Source organism: Leopardus geoffroyi, chromosome B3, assembly GCF_018350155.1.
Source record: "Leopardus geoffroyi isolate Oge1 chromosome B3, O.geoffroyi_Oge1_pat1.0, whole genome shotgun sequence".
Taxonomy (NCBI): Eukaryota; Metazoa; Chordata; class Mammalia; order Carnivora; family Felidae; genus Leopardus; species Leopardus geoffroyi.
In genome coordinates, this window is record NC_059337.1 from 626,583 (window position 1) to 645,772 (window position 19,190).

At 64.1% G+C, this 19,190-nt stretch overlaps 1 protein-coding gene across 1 annotated transcript in view; it reads right to left on the reverse strand.

Annotated features, from left to right (window-relative positions):
• Window positions 1–16,823, reverse strand: part of ADAMTS7 (ADAM metallopeptidase with thrombospondin type 1 motif 7) — a 48,486-nt gene extending 31,663 nt beyond the window's left edge. The window contains 7 exon segments of the mRNA XM_045448539.1: window positions 2,229–2,353; window positions 2,672–2,755; window positions 6,187–6,383; window positions 7,310–7,475; window positions 9,025–9,111; window positions 9,114–9,382; window positions 16,456–16,823. Of these exon segments, the coding sequence (XP_045304495.1) occupies window positions 2,229–2,353; window positions 2,672–2,755; window positions 6,187–6,383; window positions 7,310–7,475; window positions 9,025–9,111; window positions 9,114–9,382; window positions 16,456–16,546 (1,019 nt within the window). The 5' untranslated portion in view covers window positions 16,547–16,823.
• Window positions 16,824–19,190: the final 2,367 nt, after the last annotated feature.

Below are 19,190 nucleotides of genomic sequence, written 5' to 3' on the forward strand. Positions count from 1 at the left end.
GGAGAGGGAGGAGGAGGAGAGCGAGGAGGAGGAGAGCGAGGAGGAGGAGAGCGAGGAGGAGAGCGAGGAGGAGGAGAGGGAGGAGGAGGAGAGGGAGGAGGAGAGGGAGGAGGAGGAGAGGGAGGAGGAGAGGGAGGAGGAGAGGGAGGAGGAGAGGGAGGAAGAGGAGAGGGAGGAGGAGAGGGAGGAGGAGGAGAGGGAGGAGGAGGAGAGGGAGGAGGAGGAGAGGGAGGAGGAGGAGAGGGAGGAGGAGAGGGAGGAGGAGGAGAGGGAGGAGTAGAGGGAGGGGGGAGGAGGAGGAGGAAAGGGAGGAGCAGAGGGGGGGGGAGGAGGAGGAGTAGAGGGAGGGGGGAGGAGGAGGAGTAGAGGGAGGAGGAGTAGAGGGAGGGGGGAGGAGGAGTGAGGGAGGGGGGAGGAGGAGTGAGGGAGGGGGGAGGAGGAGTGGGGGAGGGGGGAGGGGGGAGGGGAGAGGAGGAGTAGGGGGAGGGGGGAGGGGGAGAGGAGGAGTAGGGGGAGGGGGGAGGGGGAGGAGGAGTAGGGGGAGGGGGGAGGGGGGAGGAGGAGTAGGGGGAGGGGGGAGGGGGGAGGAGGAGTAGGGGGAGGGGGGAGGAGGAGTAGGGGGAGGGGGGAGGGGGGAGGAGGAGTAGGGGGAGGGGGGAGGGGGAGGAGGAGGGGGGGAGGAGGAGGGGGGAGGGGAGAGGAGGAGTAGGGGGAGGGGGAGGGGGGAGAGGAGGAGTAGGGGGAGGGGGAGGGGGGGGAGGGGGGAGAGGAGGAGTAGGGGGAGGGGGGAGAGGAGGAGTAGGGGGAGGGGGGAGAGGAGGAGGAGTAGGGGGAGGGGGGAGAGGAGGAGTAGGGGGAGGGGGGAGAGGAGGAGTAGGGGGAGGGGGGAGAGGAGGAGTAGGGGGGGAGAGGAGGAGTAGGGGGGGAGAGGAGGAGTAGGGGGGGAGAGGAGGAGTAGGGGGGGAGAGGAGGAGTAGGGGGGAGAGGAGGAGTAGGGGGGGAGAGGAGGAGTAGGGGGGAGAGGAGGAGTAGGGGGAGGGGGGAGAGGAGGAGTAGGGGGAGGGGGGAGGGGGGAGGGGAGAGGGGGAGTAGGGGGAGGGGAGAGGAGGAGTAGGGGGAGGGGGAGGGGAGAGGAGGAGTAGGGGGAGGGGGAGGGGGGAGTAGGGAGAGGAGGAGTAGGGGGAGGGGGAGGGGGGAGTAGGGAGAGGAGGAGTAGGGGGAGTAGGGGGAGGGGGGAGGGGGAGTAGGGGGAGGGGGAGTAGGGGGAGGGGGAGTAGGGGGAGGGGGAGTAGGGGGAGGGGGAGGGGAGAGGGGGGAGGGGGAGGGGGAGGGGGAGAGGGGGAGAGGGGGGAGGGGGGAGGGGAGAGGGGGGAGTGGGGGGAGGGGGAGGGGGGAGTAGGGGGAGGGGGATTAGGGAGAGGGGGGAGGGGGATTAGGGAGAGGGGGGAGGGGGATTAGGGGGACGGGAGGGGGGAGGGGGAGGGGGGTTAGGGGGAGGGGGAGATTAGGGGGAGGGGGAGGGGGAGTGGGGGGAGGGGGAGGAGTAGGGGGAGGGGGAGGGGGGAGGAGGAGTAGGGGGAGGGAGGGGTGAGGAGGTGCCCCCCACTCGGACATCGTGCCGCAGCAGCATTCACAGGGGACACCTACTTGTGCCTGGGGAGCAGCCCCGTGTACAATTTTGGTTACTGTCTCCGTGAGGAACGCAGGGACAGACCCTGAACAGACCTGGACCCCAGTGGCGGAGGGGCCCCGGGCAGAGAGCTCCTTCAAGGGACCACTTCTGTCTCCAGACTGTGGAGGTGGAGGCAGGATCGCACACGTGTGGTAGAAGCGTATAAGCTACACACGCACGCTCGTGCACACTCAGGGGCAGGGACACCGGGTAAAACCTGAGCAAGTCTGTGGACTGCACGGGCGCCCACGTCCTGGTCGTGGTCTCCCGCTATATTATCTCGGATGCCGGCACCGGGGGCACCGGGGGCACGGGGCCTGCTTCGGACAGTTCTGGGAAAACCCACAAGAGCTCCCCAAGTGCTGACGGAACCCAGGGTCCAGCCAAAGGTGCATGCGCTCCCTAACACGGGCTCCGGGGGCAGGGCCGTGTCCGCACCCCGCCGGGGTCAGGCAGCACCGCCCTCCGGAGCAGGCCCCTGCTGGCCATGTGGCCCCCCCCCCCCCACAGCTGGCAGCCCCCCTGGCCGTGTCGCGCCCCCAACAGCTGGCGGCACCTGGTGAGCAGGATGGCGGTGTCGTGGTGCAGCGGATGCGCGTCCCCCTTCATGTTGATGCTCTTTTGCCACTTGCAGAAGCTGCGCAGGGTGTTGTCCGCGTGGTGCGTGACCTTCAGGTCTTCCTGGGGGCAGAGAGGGCAGCGCGGGTCCCTCCCCTGAGCGCCGGAGGGCCAAGCCCCATTCTCCTCCAAAGGCAGGAGACAGAGGCCCGGGGGCCGGGGAGCCCTGGTCCAGCCTCCAGGGACCACCCCTCCCCCACAGGCCCATCCTGGGGGCACCCGGCGGAGGGCCGGCCGGGGACCCAGGGGCGACGGAGGACACTGCCCGGGCCACGGAGGCCCGCCGTGCCCTTCCACACGGGGCCGCTCGGGTGACGGACCAGGAGGGCTCTGGCGGCCGACGCCCATTGCTGGGCAGCCCGCGGCCACATGACCTCTCACCTCCTCATCCTCCAGCAGGACGAGGCGCACAATGGTAATGTGGATGGGGTTCCCGATGCTGGGGTCGTGAAACAGGCCGGCCACCTGCCCGAGAAAGGGGGGGGGGGGTCAGCCTGCCAGCCTGCAGAGAGGTACCACACAGCCACTGCCTACCTCCGACCACCCACGTCCTCACGCGGGGGAGCTCACGCAGCGCACCCACAGGGGAACGTGCCCTCACCTGCACACACACCGCAGAGTCTGGACAAAAGGCCGGCCCAGACCCAGGCCCGTTCTGGGCACCAGTGTGGGATCTGCTCACCCAGCTCACCCACCCCAGGGCCCTAGTCTGCCTCCTCTGTCTTGGGCTGGGAGGCCCCGCAGCCTCTTCCTGCCCTGGGTTCGCCAGGACCAGCATCCCAGGACTGAGCCCTCCCACGAGGCAGGAGACGCGGGCCGGGACTAGAGAGGGGGCTGGGGCAGGCACAGGCCCCCAGAGTCTCCCCACTGCCCCACACTCAAGTTCTCCCTGGGGCACAGCCGTGGGGCCAAGACGGCAGGCGCAAGCTCTCGGAGGCCCCACGGCTGCACGGGGGCTCCCCACCCAGTCCCAGGAAAGGCCGCCCCCAAAGACGGAAGGTACACGAAGGTGCAGGGAGATGGGTGGGGGAAGCTCCCTCAGAACAAGAAAGAGGTCAGCCTGCGACAGGTATCAGGTTCCCAGCTGGCAGAGATGGCGGGACAGGCCAGTCATGAGTTGGCTTCCAGCAGCTTCATCAAGAAAAATGATATTGATAGAAACGGACAAAACACACGCTATCAAGAGGACACAAAAGCCCATTAACAGGATAGATTGTTTTTTGAGAACCCAAGGTGCCTCCGTCCACCTCCATGCGCCACCCCCTCCCCAGCATCATCGGGCACCACCCCCTCCCCAGCATCATCCGGGCACCGCCCCCTCCCCAGCATCATCCGGGCACCGCCCCCTCCCCAGCATCATCCGGGCACCGCCCCCTCCCCAGCATCAACCAATTCCACCTCCTGGATGTTCCCTACATCCACCTCCAAGGCCACCGCCCAGCCTGAGGCAACAGCCTCTCATCTGGCCAGCTGTAAAGGTCTCCTCCAGCCTCATAGTCACCTGCCACTGAAATGCAAACCCAGTCACCGTGCCCTTGCTTAAAGCAGCAAGTGGGTCTTCCTGTCCACAGGGTGAAGACAAAAGTCCCAGTCCCGCCCCACACGCTGACGGCCCCTCCGTCCTCACTCCCTGGTCCAACCACTCTGGCTCTTTCAGAAGCCCTTCGTTCTCCATACCACAGGGCCTTTGCAGATGCTGTGCCCTCGGCCTGGAATGCCCTCCCTCTCGTCTTTCCCAAGTTCTGTCCTCCCGTCTCCAGCTCTCAACCCTCGAGCACATCTTCTGAGGAGCTTTCTTCTGCCAGACACTCCCAAAGCACGTGAACGTGTCCTTCCTAGCAGCCCCTCTGCTGACTTTCAGATTCCACAAGATGACGGTTTCGCTGACATTGGTCTCCTCGGCCCCGCGGGGTCTCTGTGGGCCCTCTTCCAGCCCAGTGACCCATCTAGCACCTGGCGTGACGGGCACTCAAAAAGAGCTTTTTGAACAAAGGAATGAATCTTGGGCACCTGCTAAAAATTTCTGACGCCTTGTCTCATTCTAAAGAATCCGCAGAGGATGAGAAAAGCACTTTGAAGGAAGTCAGGAGTCTTCCCTAGACCACAGGCAGCAGGTCCCAGCAGAGGGGCCTGGACGGCGAGAAGCCCCTAAGCTTCTGCCAAGACCGTCCCGACAGCTGGCCTCCCGTGTCCCGAGTCAGGGCTGTGGGCGGCTCCGGCCACTACCAGGTCCTTCCCTTGGCACGTATGACGCCTCTGCCCCCCAAGAAGTATAGACCCCAGACAGAGGCAGAGAAGTACAGAGGCAGAGCAACAACGGCAGGACTGGAGGGGGGCAGTGGTCACCGGCCGACCCACTCAGCCAGTGAGTGTCTGCGATGGCCTGAGGTCAGTACCGGTGTTTCAACCGGATAAACGATCCCCAGCCCAGCTCTGCTGCAGGCCCGGAGAGCAAGCCTGGGTGGACTGTGGAAGATCTGGGGGTTACAGGTGACCACAAGCTTCCAGTGAGCTGACGGTATGACACAAGCCATTCCGAAAGGGGCAGGCGGGGAACTTGGCTGGCGATGCTTGGAGCAGACCCACCCGAGCTCCCACACACAGGTCTGGGTCTGGCACAGAAGGCACACTGACAAACTGCAGCCCGCAGGAGGCCTGAGTAAACAGTGTGGCTGCCCTGAAGGTGGCTGCGGGGCTGAAGGGCAGGTGCTACAGCAGCCACGCCAGCAGCAGCGGACACGTGCCGAGCCCGACGTGTACAGTCCTTGTACTGAGAGCCCTACCTGCAGTATGTTGCTTAATCGTCTTACTTCTAAAGTGGGCATGACCGTCCCCATTTACAGGTAGAGCAACTGAGGCTCTAAGACAGGGTTCACCTGGGCTCAGAACCCAGGTTTGCCGCAAAGCCCCTGCTCTTAACTTCGGAAAATTCTCAACACGTGTTAGCTTTGAAGGCTCTGAGAAGTCCCGCAGTAAACAGGTCTGCGTTCCTTTCTGTTAACCCTTGTTGCCAAACTTCTTCAACCATGGCACCTTTTTTTCACAGAACGCTTATCAGCATCTCAGAATAAGTCCTCCCTGGAATACGCTTTGCGACATGCTACAAAGAGGCAGAGTTTGCCGGAAGGGAACCTGTTCTCGTGCACCCGTCACTTTAGTCACTTTATCTGGGGTAGAGCTGGCACTCGGCACAGCAGCGCTAAATAAACACCTGCTCCAGAGGGAAGAGGGAGGGAAGTTCTCCCCAACCTCCGCCACAGCTACCCCATCCTGGCAAGCCCTGGCCACCACAGCCCTCTCTGGACCCAGAGGCACAGACTTGAGCCCCAGCCCCCTCCGTGTGACTGTGAACATGTCCCTTGGCCTCTCTGCGCCTTTCTTCCCTCACCTAGGAGATGGGGGTGAGGCTCAGACAGGGCAGTGACTACAGGAGACCCAACAGGCCGGTGTTCGCAAGGCTGCAGCCATCACCCACGGTCCAGCCCTTCTCAGTGGCTGCTGTATGCCCCCGTGTCCCTGCCAGCCCCTGCAGCCTCCCCAGGTGACTGGCGCTAATGGACTCATAGGGGTCCCCTCTCTGTCCCGACCAGTGCTTGACCTGATCAAAGCCCAGCGAACGTGAGGGCCAGACCCCCCTCCAGGATGGGGCTCACACAGTGGATGCCTGTGTCCTGTGAGCCTGCACAGGGAGGCAGGAAGGAGCCAGGTCCTGGGCCAAACGGCGACCCTTCACCCAGGAGATGTCCGCCAGCCACTACTGGACCCGACAGCCTGGGGTCCGCCCTCCCACTGCCTACAGCACCCCCGCCGCCCCCAGCTGCCCGGCCCCCCGACCGCACCCCCGCCACCCCCCAGCTGCCCGGGCCCCACACCCCCGCCGCCCTCCGCAGCCTCACCATGTTCATGATGGTCAGCACGTAGCTCTCGACCTGCGGCTGCCCGTGGTACTCCACCATCTTGGTGTCCGCGACCACCAGGGTCTCCACCCACTTCTCCCTGCTGACCGAGCGCTGATGCAGACGCCTCGGGCGCTGCCGACGCCACTGCTGCCGCTGCTCCCAACGCTCTCGCCGGGCCTCCGGCTCCGTGGACGCTGTGGGCCCCAGGCCGGGTGGGGGTTAGCTGCCAGCAGGCTGGCCCAGGCCGTGCCTCTCCAGGGCCTCTCCTCAGCGCTGGGATCACAGGCAGCAGCCTGGACTCCCCCTGTGGCTCTGCCCGGGACCTGTGCCGTGTGACCCTGACCCGGTCACTTCCCCTCTCTGACCCTGAGCATCCCCGCCTACAAACAGGAATCAGCCAAACAGCCACGGAAGCTGACCTCGGAGGAGGGGGGCAATGAAACGGGGGACAGGAACACACAGCGAGGCAGCTCCTGGGCCCCTAGCCCCAGGGGGCTGGTGCATCCCAGCACATGCGGTCCCCAGGGCCCAGCCCGCTGCCTGGGAGACCCACTGCACTGTCCCAGGCTGACCCGGATCAGGAGAGACAGCACATCTACGAAGCAGGAAAACCAAGGCCCAGAAGCATGACAGGATATCTGTTCCAACCAGTGGAGTCCCTGAGCGGCGGCACCTTCCGAGGCTGGCGTGCCGGCCGAGCAGTCCCCAACCCGGCAGCCCACGGTAGGCGGCTCCCTACCTGGACTGGCCAGCACCGTGGCCGCTCTGAAGAAGAAGGGCTGGAGCTAGGTCCCCAGGGACAGAGAGGAGTTATTCTGGGCGGGGACCAGTGTGGGGAAGGGCGGGAGGTTCCTGGCTAGCTGCCCTGGTGGGCCTGGCCAGGCAGTGGGTGAGGAGGTGGTGAGAGGGGTCAGCCCAGGGCATCAGCTGGGGCAGGCCTGGCAGGCAGAGGACTCAGGCCGGAGGCACATTTGGAAGGCACGGGCTGTGGTGATGTGTCTGTCTGTCTGCGTCCCTTTGGTCCGAGGGGAGGTGTGCATGGAGATGTCGAGAGAGGCTTCTGGAAAGAAGCTCGGTGCCTCCAGGCCCATCCCCTTCCCCGGGCAGGAGAGGACCATACCTGGTACCCCGCAGGTGCCGGGAGCTCTGGGGCCCCCCAGCTCGGCCCCCCTCTCTGGGGCTTGGCGCTTATAGACCACGTGGGGCTGGGCGTGGCCAGGACGGGCGGGCACACCCTCCAGGGGCTCGATGAAGTAGTCCTCGTTGGAGAGGCGGAACACACCTGTCTGGGAAGAGGTGCAGGCTCACACGGGGCGGATGAGCACTGCCGTCCCCACCGTCCCGGAGGCCGTGCTGCCCGCCGAGCCCACGCTGCTCCCAGCACCCGGCTGACCCCGAGCGCGCGTGCGTCTTCCGCTCTGGGCCTTTGTTCACTCCGGACCCTCCTCCTGGCACGTCCTTCCCGGCCGTTTCACACAGCCAAGGGCCTGGGGGCTGAGCCCCGGAGCCACCAGCCTCCGAAGATGCCGCACACGCCCACCTCGCCCCCCCCCCTCCCCCGCCCTGTTGGGAGCAGGAGACGGGAGCACCCTAGATCTGAGATGGCATCTTCTGCGCGGTCCCAGACGGCGGTCTTGAGTCGGGCGGCCCCGGGGCCAGCACCCAGGCCATTTCCCAAACGGCCGTCTTGAGTCGGGCCGCCCGGTACGCCCAGGCCACTATCCGTCTCCCCTGCATGCCAGCCATTGTGTCGCCTCAAAGCTGGCCTGCAGCCCACTCTCCCGGAGGTGATGAATCACTCCAAGTGCAGCTTCCCCACACCCCAGCCACGGAGATGCTCAGTCACCAGGACATCCTACGCCCTGGTCCCAGGACCTTCGGAGAAGGGAAGCCCGGCGGGCGTGTCTTGGGCACATCCGCCGCATTCAGAGAGGCCCCAAGAGGGAGGGATTTGGGGAAGTGTCTTTGGGCAGCCGGCCACCTCCCGAGGAAGCTCAGGGCTCCAGCAGGGAAGGGGATTTCACCCCCCCACTCCCTCACCCCGCAGCTCCCTCCACGGCACCAAGTGTGCCCCTGGGGCTGTGCAGGGTCGAGGTGAGCCCCGCGTGCCAGAGAGTGCCCCCCCCCCCCCCCCGCCCCCAGAGGCTGCAGACCCGGGTGTGAATGCGGACTGCAGCACTGGCTAACTGGGTGGCCCTGGGCCAGTCCGTCTCCCCGCCTGCTTCCTCATCTGTCAATGGGAACGACACCCTTATGAACAGCTGCTGCGGATCCAAGGAGATTAGCAGAAAGGGCAGGCGCCTAGGGCCTGATGTGTGGCAGCTGTGGCGTGGGCTCTCATTAGGCCGGTCCTGCTACTGCCCGTGGCTCCTCCTGAGCGACCTCAGCTGAGGACCCTGGGGTGGGGTGGGGGGGTGGGGGGTGGAGGTCCACGCATCCCCGCGGGGAGGGGGAGGGCAGAGCCGGTCACCTAGCCCAGAGCATTGGGGGTCCCCGTGCATCCCAGCAGAGGGAGGCGACCACTCCACCCAAAGGCCTGCTCCCCCTGGGGGTGAAGGTGAGGCTGCCTGTCCTGGAGAAGCACAGCCGGAGCGGCTGTGGGGGAGCAGTCCTAACTGACGCCGCCAAGGAGCAAGGACCGCGCGTTCGAGGAGCTACCTGGCCTGCACAGAGATTCTCCGAGTCCGCTCTCTGCACCGGCAGAAACGGAGGCTTCGGACACTCACCCCCACCCTCCGAGGCTCTGTCCTAACAAGGCCTGCGGACGCTCTGGCTCCGTTCAGGATTGAGCCCCGCCATCCCGGAGGGCCGGCCGGGACTCCCGCGCTCACTCACCAGCCCGTCGCAGGCGCTGATGGCCGCCAGGCCGCCCTCCAGCTCGGGGTCCTGCACCTCGCCGAGCAGGTGGCAGGCGGGCGCGCGCGGGCGCGGATGTGCGTGCGCCCCAGGCCGCCGCGCCGCCGCGTCTCGCTCACGAAGCCGGGCGCCAGCAGGTGCGCGTTGGCCGTCAGGTTGAAGCGCAACTCGCGCCCGCGGTACTGCAGCTCGTAGAAGGCGGGCGCGGCGCGGCGCGCGGACACGTCCCGCTTGCGCAGCGCGCGCGGCCACAGCTCGTACGACAGGAAGGCGCCGCCCGCGTCCACGCGCACCGGGTGCACCACGTCCAGCGCCGCGCGGCCGTCGGCGCCGCTCCCTGCGGGGAGAAAACCGGCTGCGGTCGGGGCCGCGGGGCACCTGCCCGGCCCGCTCCTCCACCCGGGTCACCGCGACGACCTCCCGCGGGCCCCCTCCCTCGTCTGCGTGCGGCGCAGCGGCCAGAGGAGGCCCGCCTCCGCCCCACACCCTGCAGTGGCCGCCTCCGAAAAACGCAGAGCTCTGGCCAGTGTGGCCCCGGGCAAGGTTCTTCCTCAGTCTCACCTCGGCTACACCTGCCTCCCTGCGGTTCCCGCCCCACCCCCGCCCCCAAGCCGCACTGCCGCCCCCTCCGGGCGGAACACGCTGCCCTGCCCGCTGCCTGTTGTGCAGGTTGTACAAGATCCAGCCTCGCCTCGAAGCCGCGCCTTCGAGCCCCGCTCAAAGGTCTCACTGCCGCCTCCCCTGACCGCTTTGCTTTAAAAAGGCAACTCCCTGCCCCCCTCTGCCCCTGCTTTTCCCCACAGCACTCAGGGAATGCCATATGCCTTGTTTCAGTTTTTTTTCTATTTTCTCCCAATGCAAACTCCAGGAGGGCAAGAAGCTCTCCAGTCTTTGTTGAAGACTTCACGGGCCCAGAGTGTCCTAGGACTCTGAGCAGTTAAGGCTTAGTTTCTCAGTGAGTGAATCTGTAGATGGGAGTAAAAACCATTTGCACCCTTAGGGCTGTTGGGAGGGTTAGTGATCACACAGCAGTGCCTGGCCCAATGACCGCGCCTGCCAGCAATTACGATTTGCGGGGATCGTATAGCCTGGTGGGCTTTAACATGTGCCCTCAGGTGCCGGAGGGTTCTGCACGTCCCTCCAGTCCTCCTGCGAAGGAGAGATGGAGGAAGACCACGCAGATGAGTGGCCCCCATTTGAGCAGAGCAGCTCTGGTTCATTTGAAGAGAAGGTTCCAGACCTGGAGGACATCTGTCCTCTCTGATTTCCCACTAACACCAGATTCCTAGCCTTTTTTGCCACAGACCCCTTCTCAGAATAATGTTTTCAAATGCATAAGGTGCAAATGAGTGCCAAGGAAACCGATCATAGTGAAACACAGTTATCAGAATAATTTTAGAGGTGGGATATAGAATTACGTGCTCCTTTGTGAACGCATTAAACAAGATCTACGGGCAACTTTTATGGTGATTTTGAAGTGACGAGTATCAACCTTATCTCAAGATACCTGCAACTGTAATGAGACAGAAAAGTGTTTTGGTTGTTTGCCTCGGTAACAAAATCACAGGAGGTGCTAATGCCATCGTACTTTGGTGCTAATATGCGTAATTGAAGGAAATGCAAACGGAGGTAAAAAGCTTGAAGACACAGTATCTTCCCGTCCAAGTTCACGGATCCTTCCCATTTTGCCCATGTCCCTGGGGCCGCAGATTCCAGGAGGGCACCTGCAGTAAAGTCTCCAGGCTGCTTCTGAAGAAGGCAAAGGGAGGTTCAGAGAAGCGCACAACCGGCCTGAAGCCACACAGCCAGCGTCATCGAGCCGGGACCGGGCTCCAGGTCTCCCAGATGGCTTGTCTCTTCAGGAACACTCTTCTACCTTCTCAGCGGTCTGTCCCCTCCTGGGCCTCTTTCCTCATCACTGACATGAGGGAGTTGTGCTGCATCAAGTTGTTCAAACTTCTTTAGCTACCAGACCTAATCTGCAAAAGCAATCTCGTGTGGACACGTGGACACAGCAGAGTGGCGCCATGGCGGGTGGGGGGCAGGGACCCTGGGGCTGAGGCTCTTGTCCTCTTTTGGCTCTCTGCAGTTTCCAGGCTCGGAGGAACAGTCAGGAAAGTGGCCCACCGGAGTGTGTCTCAGCCCTACGTCCTGCTCTGACCAACCGGGCATATGCCCAGCTCCCCAGAATCCCAGCTGCTCAGGACAATGACCCCTAGGGCCACAGGCATGCCCGGACACCCTGCAGATGTCCCACCAAGGCTCCCTCTGTGGCTGCCGGGGAACCCAGCCCAGAGCCGCATCCCGGCCAGGCTGCAGAAACCTTCTCGCCCGGGTCCTGCCAGACCACGTGCAGAGTGCCCCGCACACACACCGGCGGTGTGCCCCTGCGGAGGACATGCCCCACTGCCCACAACCGCCGGGCGGCTGGCCCTCAGGGTGCAGCCCAAGAGCACGTGCTCAGGCGAGAGGCGGACGCGCCGGGTGACCCTGCGTGGTTCCGGGCAAATCTTCCCTCCCCGAGTCCCTGGAGGACACTCGTGCGAGGATTTTCCAGACTTCTCGGGTAAGAATTTGTTAGACACGAATTCCCAGGCCCCATCCCAGACCCACTGAATCAGCATCTCCAGGAAATGGGACTAGGAAGCTGGGTTTTCCCCAGAGCCTCGGGGGACTGCCATCGTCAGGGAAGTTGGACGACCCTGCACCGGGAGTGCACTTGGTCTCACAGCGGCCACACCTGGAGAGCTTGGAAAGACTGAAGAGTGCGGAGGCTGGGACGGCCCAGAGACCGATTCCATGGCCCCAGAGCTCTGGGCCCCTCACTCTGCGTTTTCCGCATTTTCCCGCGCCTTCCAGGGACTCTGACGTACTCATCTCGGAGGCTGACCTTCGGAAGCCAGGGGTCGGCACTTTGAGGAGGGAGACTCCTTCTCTGACGTCCAACGAGGGCCTCTGGGACTAGAGCTTCCCAACCACCGCCTGCAGACTTGTTTTCTGTCGGTTTATTGATCTTGGTCGTTCATTTTGGCTTCCACAAATATTGGAAATATTTAATCAGTTGCCTATGTTTAAAAGTTATGCGATAGTGCACCAAGTTGGTTTCCAGCTTTCCTGGAAAAGCCTGGCCATCTATCCCCATCAGGCCTAAATCCCCACGTGGCAGAAGTGGCTGGAGTCGAGCAGGGAGCCCCCCTGGGAGAGGGCCCATATCCCCCCCAGCGGCCTGCCCCACGGCCCCCTGCTGTGTCCCCAACTGTAAAGGTAGGGTCCTAAGGCCTCACGGTTATGCTGCCTCTCAATGACCAAAGAACTGAATTTCTAACAACAACGGGAAAACAAGAGAGAGCCCGCCCACCATGTCTGCTCACTTGCCCTAGTGCGTGGCGTTTGGGGTGGCGCCACTGACTGCTCGTTGCGAGGGAGCGGCGGGTGCTCCAAAGTCCAGGAAAATGCAGAGGACGCCGTCCTCCCCCTCAAAACAGAGACCCGGCAGAGGGCACTCATCCTCACCCCTGGCCCCGTGCTGAGATGGGCCCCAGGCGGGGGAGGGGACACCTCATGGGCGGACGGAGGAGGAAAAGTCTCATTGGAGAGGGCAACATGTGAGGTGGACCCACGGAGGGTCGCGGTAGTGGGCGCCGTGTGACGGACCCCAAGAGTACAAGGTGCCATGGGTGTGGGCAACACAAGACGGGAAGCTCGGCCACGCACGCGTTTTGTACAATGGGACGATGGAGTGAAAAAAATCGTGCACGGCCAAGAACGCGGCTTGGAGCACAGAAAGGTTCAGGCCTCAAGCCGGCCGCTCGGTGGCTGTGTGACCGGGGCAGTCGCCATCGTGCTGAGGCTGGCCTGGCCCTGCTCACCGGCGCAGAGAACCCAGGTCGGGAACGGAGGGAGGGGCGCGGGACAAAGAGGTGGGCAACGAGACAGCTACATCCCAAGGTCTGAAGCGGCTCCCGGGCTCGGGCGGTCACGGCCAAGGCCACGAACGACCGGCTGGAGGTGCGGGTGCGCGGTGCCGGGCTGACGCGCTCACTGCCCCGCGGAACCGCAGCCGCACCGCACACCCGCAGACGTGCACACCCGCAGACGTCCGGAGCTCGCATGTGATGGGGGAGTCTGAAGCAGTGCGGAGAAATGGCCCCAAGGACTCCAAACAAGTGTCCCTGGGGAGCGAGGATGCGTGTGCCCTGGGATGTGCGGTCCTGTTAAGAATCCCTGCTCTAGACCGTGGGCAAACACCGCAGGACAGAAATTCAAGGTGAGTTATACAGAAGCAGTCTGTTAAGTTCGAAACTGCGACGGGGACCAAGCAGAGAGGCACGCAGGTAACCGGCTCGAGGGTCAGCGTGTGCCAGACCCAGACGCCACCCGTGGCTGTTAGCCCACAGGGGAGACACTCCAGCATCAGGTCTGTTTCTCCATCTGCGAAATGGGTATGATAATCGTCACACCTGCTCTCTCTGCCTGTGGGAGAGTCCCCTGGGCTCACACGCGGGTGCCGAGAACGGGACGTGGCACACACAGAAAACAAAGCTAAGTTGTAACTGAAAATTAGCAAGAGACGCTCTGAAGCATACTCCGCAGAGACAGAGGGAGACACAGAATCCGAAGCAGCTCCAGGCTCCCAGCTGTCAGCACAGAGCCCGACGCGGGGCTCGAACTCACCGACCGTGAGATCATGACCTGAGCCGAAGTCGGACGCTCAACCGACTGGGCCACCCAGGCGCCCCAAGAAAATACTTTTTAATCAAAAAAGAAAAATAGGGGCTCCTGGGTGGCTCAGTGGACTGAGCATCGGACTCTTGGTTTCAGCTCAGATCATGATCTCGTGGTTCTTGAGTTCCAGCACCATGTTCTCGGCACCAGTAGTGTGGTCACTGCTCGGGAGTCTCTCCCTCTCTGCCCCTCCCCTGCTCACGCTCAAGCTCGCACTCTCTCTCTCTCTGTCTCTCTCTCAAAATAAACTTTAAAAAAAAAAGCAAAAAGAAAAATATTTCTAGGAAGCTATCACTTTGCCATAATTTTTATCTTCTTCTTTTGTTCTGCATAATTATTTTTGTAATTAACTTTATTGTTTTGCCATTAAAATGCCATAAAGGGGGCAAAGTGTGTTATAAAACAAATAACTCTTTCACGGTCTCCTAAAGCCAACCCCTGGCAGAGACCTGGTGGCTGAAGCGAGCAGCGCCCAGTGCCAGCAAGGGGAAATTGCGGGGTCCAGTCTTAGAAGGCATGCGGGTGCACGGGCACTGGGCGAGGGGATGGGTGTGGGCACTGTGCAGGAAGACGGACGGCCAGTGGTTCATGGCCAAGTCCCTCCTGCCAGGTCAGGAGCTCTGGTCAGGGTGTTACATACTTTGAATACCATCCCTAGGTGACAGAACTGTCACTTTGCAGCTTCTACCAGAGAAATGCCAACGTGGTGTTTACCGTCACCTCTCTCTCAGGAACCAGAGTGACGGTCCAGCCCTTCAAACGACCTGACCCGAAGCTCATGCCAAAGATAACAAATAACCAAGGTGTGTGGTGTGTGTGTGGATGTGGGGGAGACAGATGCCGTCCTCCTCAGGTCGGCCTGCGTGTGCCCGGCACGCATGCACGTACACGCACACACAGCCCACGTGTGCAATTCAGCGTGCTGGTGGGGACACTACCAGGCCCCAGTCCCAACAACCCCAACGAATCCCTTGATTTGTCACAGGACAAACAATCAGGGTACAGCTTCCTAGAAGTGTGTCCAGGATATGCCCTCTGGTCTCAAAGAAGGTCGTGTGCAGCGGGGAGAGTCTAGGACCTCTGGGCAGCTCCGACGACAGTGAGACGGCTCAGCTCGGCAGCCCAGGGCTCAGGCACCCCGAGTGGGGGCAGAACGGGGAGGCCCCCTGTCATGTACCCGCGGGGACACCACAATAGACATTCCACCCAGGGGTGGGGGGCACATTGGGTGGGAGAAGCTACCTGCCCTGCGTCCACTGCCAAACGGCAGGTCCAAAGCACAGGACCCACCAAGGTCTCCCCGGTCTTCCTGGGTCTCTGTGGCATTAGCGAAAATGGCCACCACATGGTAGTCAGTCACTCTGCCCTGTGCTAAGCAACTGACATTCAGCATCTCAGTCCTGCCAAGAACCGGGGGAGGCAGACACCACTGTCCCCACTTAACTACAGCCCGGGAGGGGCAGGAGGCTGGCCAAGTTCATCCATGGGTCTGGCTTCCAATGCAAGTGGAGAACGTTCCGACTCCCCACTCCTCTCACAGCTGCCAGGGTCCTGGACCCAAGTTCCCTGGGCCAAGGGGGTCCGTGTTGCCTCATCCCCATCACCTGGTCAGTCCCCATGGGTCCCCGCTCTGAGCAGGGGGGTAAAGGACTCACGCGGTAGCTAAAGGGCCAGACTGGCAGGCCACCCTCCTCTCTGAGCCTGTCCCGCATTGTCACCTGCCTTGCAGCACTCTTGTAGGACTGATGAGAATTAAGAACCTCATTAAATATTTGCTCCCTCTACACTCCACACGCACTGCTAGAGGGAACCTCCCTGAAACCCTGCTTTCATGAGCTACTCCCCTCAACGGCTCCCCAAAACTTCTAAGATCTGATTGAAATGCCTCCTCCTACACTCCGGCCCCGGACGCTTTTCCAAGGCTGCGGCATCCCCAGCACGCAGGCCCCATGCAGCCCACGCCCCGCCGCGGGGACGCCCCCCCCCCCCACCCGAAGTTCATCCATCCCCAGTCCCTCCGGGCTCTGGCCTCTCCTCCCCTACAAAGCCCTCCCGACCGCTTGGCCCGCATGGCTCTCTCCCGGCTATCCGACCGGCCCCCATCAGCGCTCCCTGGGCACACGGCCAGGGGTCCCCTAGACCCTCGGCTCCGAAACTTCCAGGCCGGCTGCCTCGGACGCCTGGAGCTCCGCGGCCGAGCAAGGACCTGGACTCTGGCCAGAGGCTCGTCGGAGGCAAGCCGGGCGGGGCAGGGAGAGCCGAGCCCAGGGCCGGGAGAGAAGCTCCCCTCCGCTCCCCTCCGCTGCGCCCGGGCGCCTGCACACTCGGGGGAGGGGAGGCAGGAAGTGCTGGGGGCGCGCGAGCTGGGACCCCGCGCCACCGACCCCGCGCCCCGGCCCGCTGCGTGTCGGCGGGGTGCTCCGCGGACCAGGCGCCGACGAGGCTCCACGCCGGGCCCTCCGCGCGCGGACCAGACGGGGGTGGAGGGGGCCCGCGCCGTGCGCCCGAGGGCAGAGGGGCTTCCTCCGGGCACCGGCGGGGGGCCGCCGGCTGCGCGGCCGTAGAGGGCGCCCAGCGGCGCGGCTTGGCCCCCCGACCTCCCCCCCCCCCACCCCGGTGCCGAACACCCGGGCCGCGAGGAGAGGGGGGCGCGGGGCCGGCCGGCGGGGAGGGGCGGCCACCCACCTGGTGCGGGTCCGGGGTCGCCGGGCGCCACGGCGCAGAGCAGCAGGAGCAGGGGGCGCAGCCGCGGCGCGGGGCTGGGGCGGCCGGGCATGGCCGGGGCGGGCGGCGCCGAGGGGGGGCCCCGCGCGCGCGCTCTCGTCCGTCCCGTCCGCTCGCTGCCCGGTCCCGGTCCGGCTCAGGACATGCCGGGCCCGCGCGCCGCTCCCGCGTCGGGACCCGGCCTGCGGCAACAAAGGCTGCAGGGCCCGCCCCCTCGGCGGCGCAGGAGGCTCCAGGGACCCAGAGCCCGACGGCTAGAAGGAAAGAAAGAAAGAAAGAAAGAAAGAAAGCGGAGCGGAGCGAGGGAGGGAGCGCGGGAGGGGGCCGCGCGGCCGGCCGCCCCGCCCCGCCCCGCCCTCGGCCCCGCCCCTCCCGGCCTGGCCCCGCCCCCGCCGCCCCGCGGGCCCCGCCGGCCGCTGTTTGGGGGCGGGCCCGGGGCCGGACGCGCGCGGCGCCCCCCGACGGCCCCGACCGCCCCGCCGGGTCGCATGCGCCCTCTGGCGGCGGAGCTCAGCCGGGCCTCTTGGCCGCGACCCGCCAAGCCCCCCAGAAACTGGAATTTCCGGAATGTGTCTTCCCTGAACTGCGCTCCGTGCGCCCGGCAGGGCGGCCCCCTCTACGAAAAGGGGTACAGAGGCCTTCCGGGGACCCCAAGGTGGACGCTGCTCCAAAGCAAGCTGAGGAGAGAGGCCCGGCCAGAGCGGCGGCTCCCAGGCGGGGCTGGTCCCGCAGCCCTAGTCTCCAGGCTCTCTGCTGCACGTCCGTTAGGTTAGCGCGGGGCGCAGCAGTGCCCCCCACCCCGAGCCTGGAGGCCGGCCGGCCGCAGGCGAAGGCCCAGCCGTCTGCCCTCGGTGGCCGCGGCCCTTCCTCGTGTGCGGGCAGGAGCTGCCTTAGCTAAACCTGGTCCTGCTCAGGGACCTCCTCCTGTTCCTGGGGACGACGGGTCGTGGTCAGCTGCCCTGCCCTGCCCAGCCCTGGCGAAGACCCCTCCCCTCCGAGGCCCACATGCCTCCTCACTGCCCATCTCCCGCGCTCCGTCCCTCATTCCTGGAAGCTCCCTCCTGACTCCTGCACCCTTAGCCCTGCTGTCCTCCAGGGGACCCCGGTAGCATGTGGCCTTGACGTCCTCATTTCCAGCGACGTTTCATTCCACCTGTGCCACCAGCTCCCAGGGCCACAACCTAGGCTGTCTCAGCCCCGCCTGCCCCACCTCTGAAACCTGAGGATCAGATGCCTGACCTTCAGACGGGATCCTGCGACTTTCCCCACCCTCCGGACTTCACCTGCCTCCCTTCCTAGCCACATGCACTGTTTGACCCCTGTGCCCCCAACTACCTCCCATCCCCCCCCCACTACCACACCCTGCCACACACCTCTGCGAAGTTCCCTCTCTCTGCACAGTGGGACAGCATGAAGTCCCTGCCTTCTGCACACAGTGGGGCGGCAGGAAGTCCCGGCACTCTGCGCACAGTGGGACGGCAGGTCACTCCAGCAGTGGGAGACAAATGCTTCTGCCATTTTTGTGCCCTCCCCTCCTGCTTCCCGAAGGACCTTGCTCTGGGTGCCCCTCTTAGCTAGGTCCCTACAGCTGGTGACCCTCCATCTAAAGCATTCTGCTCTCCCTCCTTGAAAGGCACTGACACTACTCCTCCACGGCCTGGTGCCCCTCTGCTCCCCTTCCCCGTCCCACTTCTCCAGGGGCATCTAGACTTCTCCCCTGTTGGTGCCCCAGGCTCACCCCTCCTGCAGCCTCCATTCTGGCACAAGGGCGGTCTCCCTCCCACCCTGCCCTGAGTTTTCCAGAGGCGCCCCCACCCCACTGCCCCCCTCCACCCTCACCCGCCAGTCATGGCACCGACCACACGGAATGACCGAGGTCTGCTCCCGGGGTCCATCAACCCCGCCCCCTGCGAGCGGTCAAGTCGGGTCTTACTCGCCTTTGCGACCCGGCCCCCAGTACAGTAAACCTGAGAGACCAAGAGGATCTGGCGAGGGGACGCACAGCACCCCCTGGCGGGCACCACCGCCTGCCGTCCCTGCTCCTATGGCCAGCCACTGAGACCAAGACCGGTTAGAGGCCTCCCGAAAGGCAGCCCTGGCGCGTGCGTCTTGGAGCCTCGGGCTGACAGCAGTCCGCACCTGCTTCGGTTCCAGGCCACTGCCTGCCTTCGTTCGGTGCGCACCCTGCTGGGCACCGTCTCCGTGCCCCTCCTCACAAACATGCTGGACACACACACACAAGATACACACACAATGACGAGGCTTAGTCCCGCCCTCATGACATTAGTAATAACCCAGCCGAAGAACCCTGCACATTCTGGGGGGCCAGGAGTACATTGTGGAAGGCAGCACGCTGCACCAAGTCCATTTTGAACAAAGCAAGGGATTTGGTTTTGCAGTATGTCTGATGTCATTGTGATTGTAATTGTGCAGTTAAAGAGTTCTCCTAGGGGCGCCTGGGTGGCGCAGTCGGTTAAGCGTCCGACTCCAGCCAGGGTCCGTGAAGGGAGACACAGAATCCGAAGCAGACTCCAGGCTCTGAGCTGTCGGCACAGAGCCCGACACAGGGGTGGAACTCATGGACAGCGAGGTCATGACCTGAGCCAAAGTCAGGCGCTCAGCCGACTGAGCCGCCCAGGCGCCCCGAGATTAAATGATCACTGTGCAAAGCAGCCCAGACATCTCCAGTGAGATTT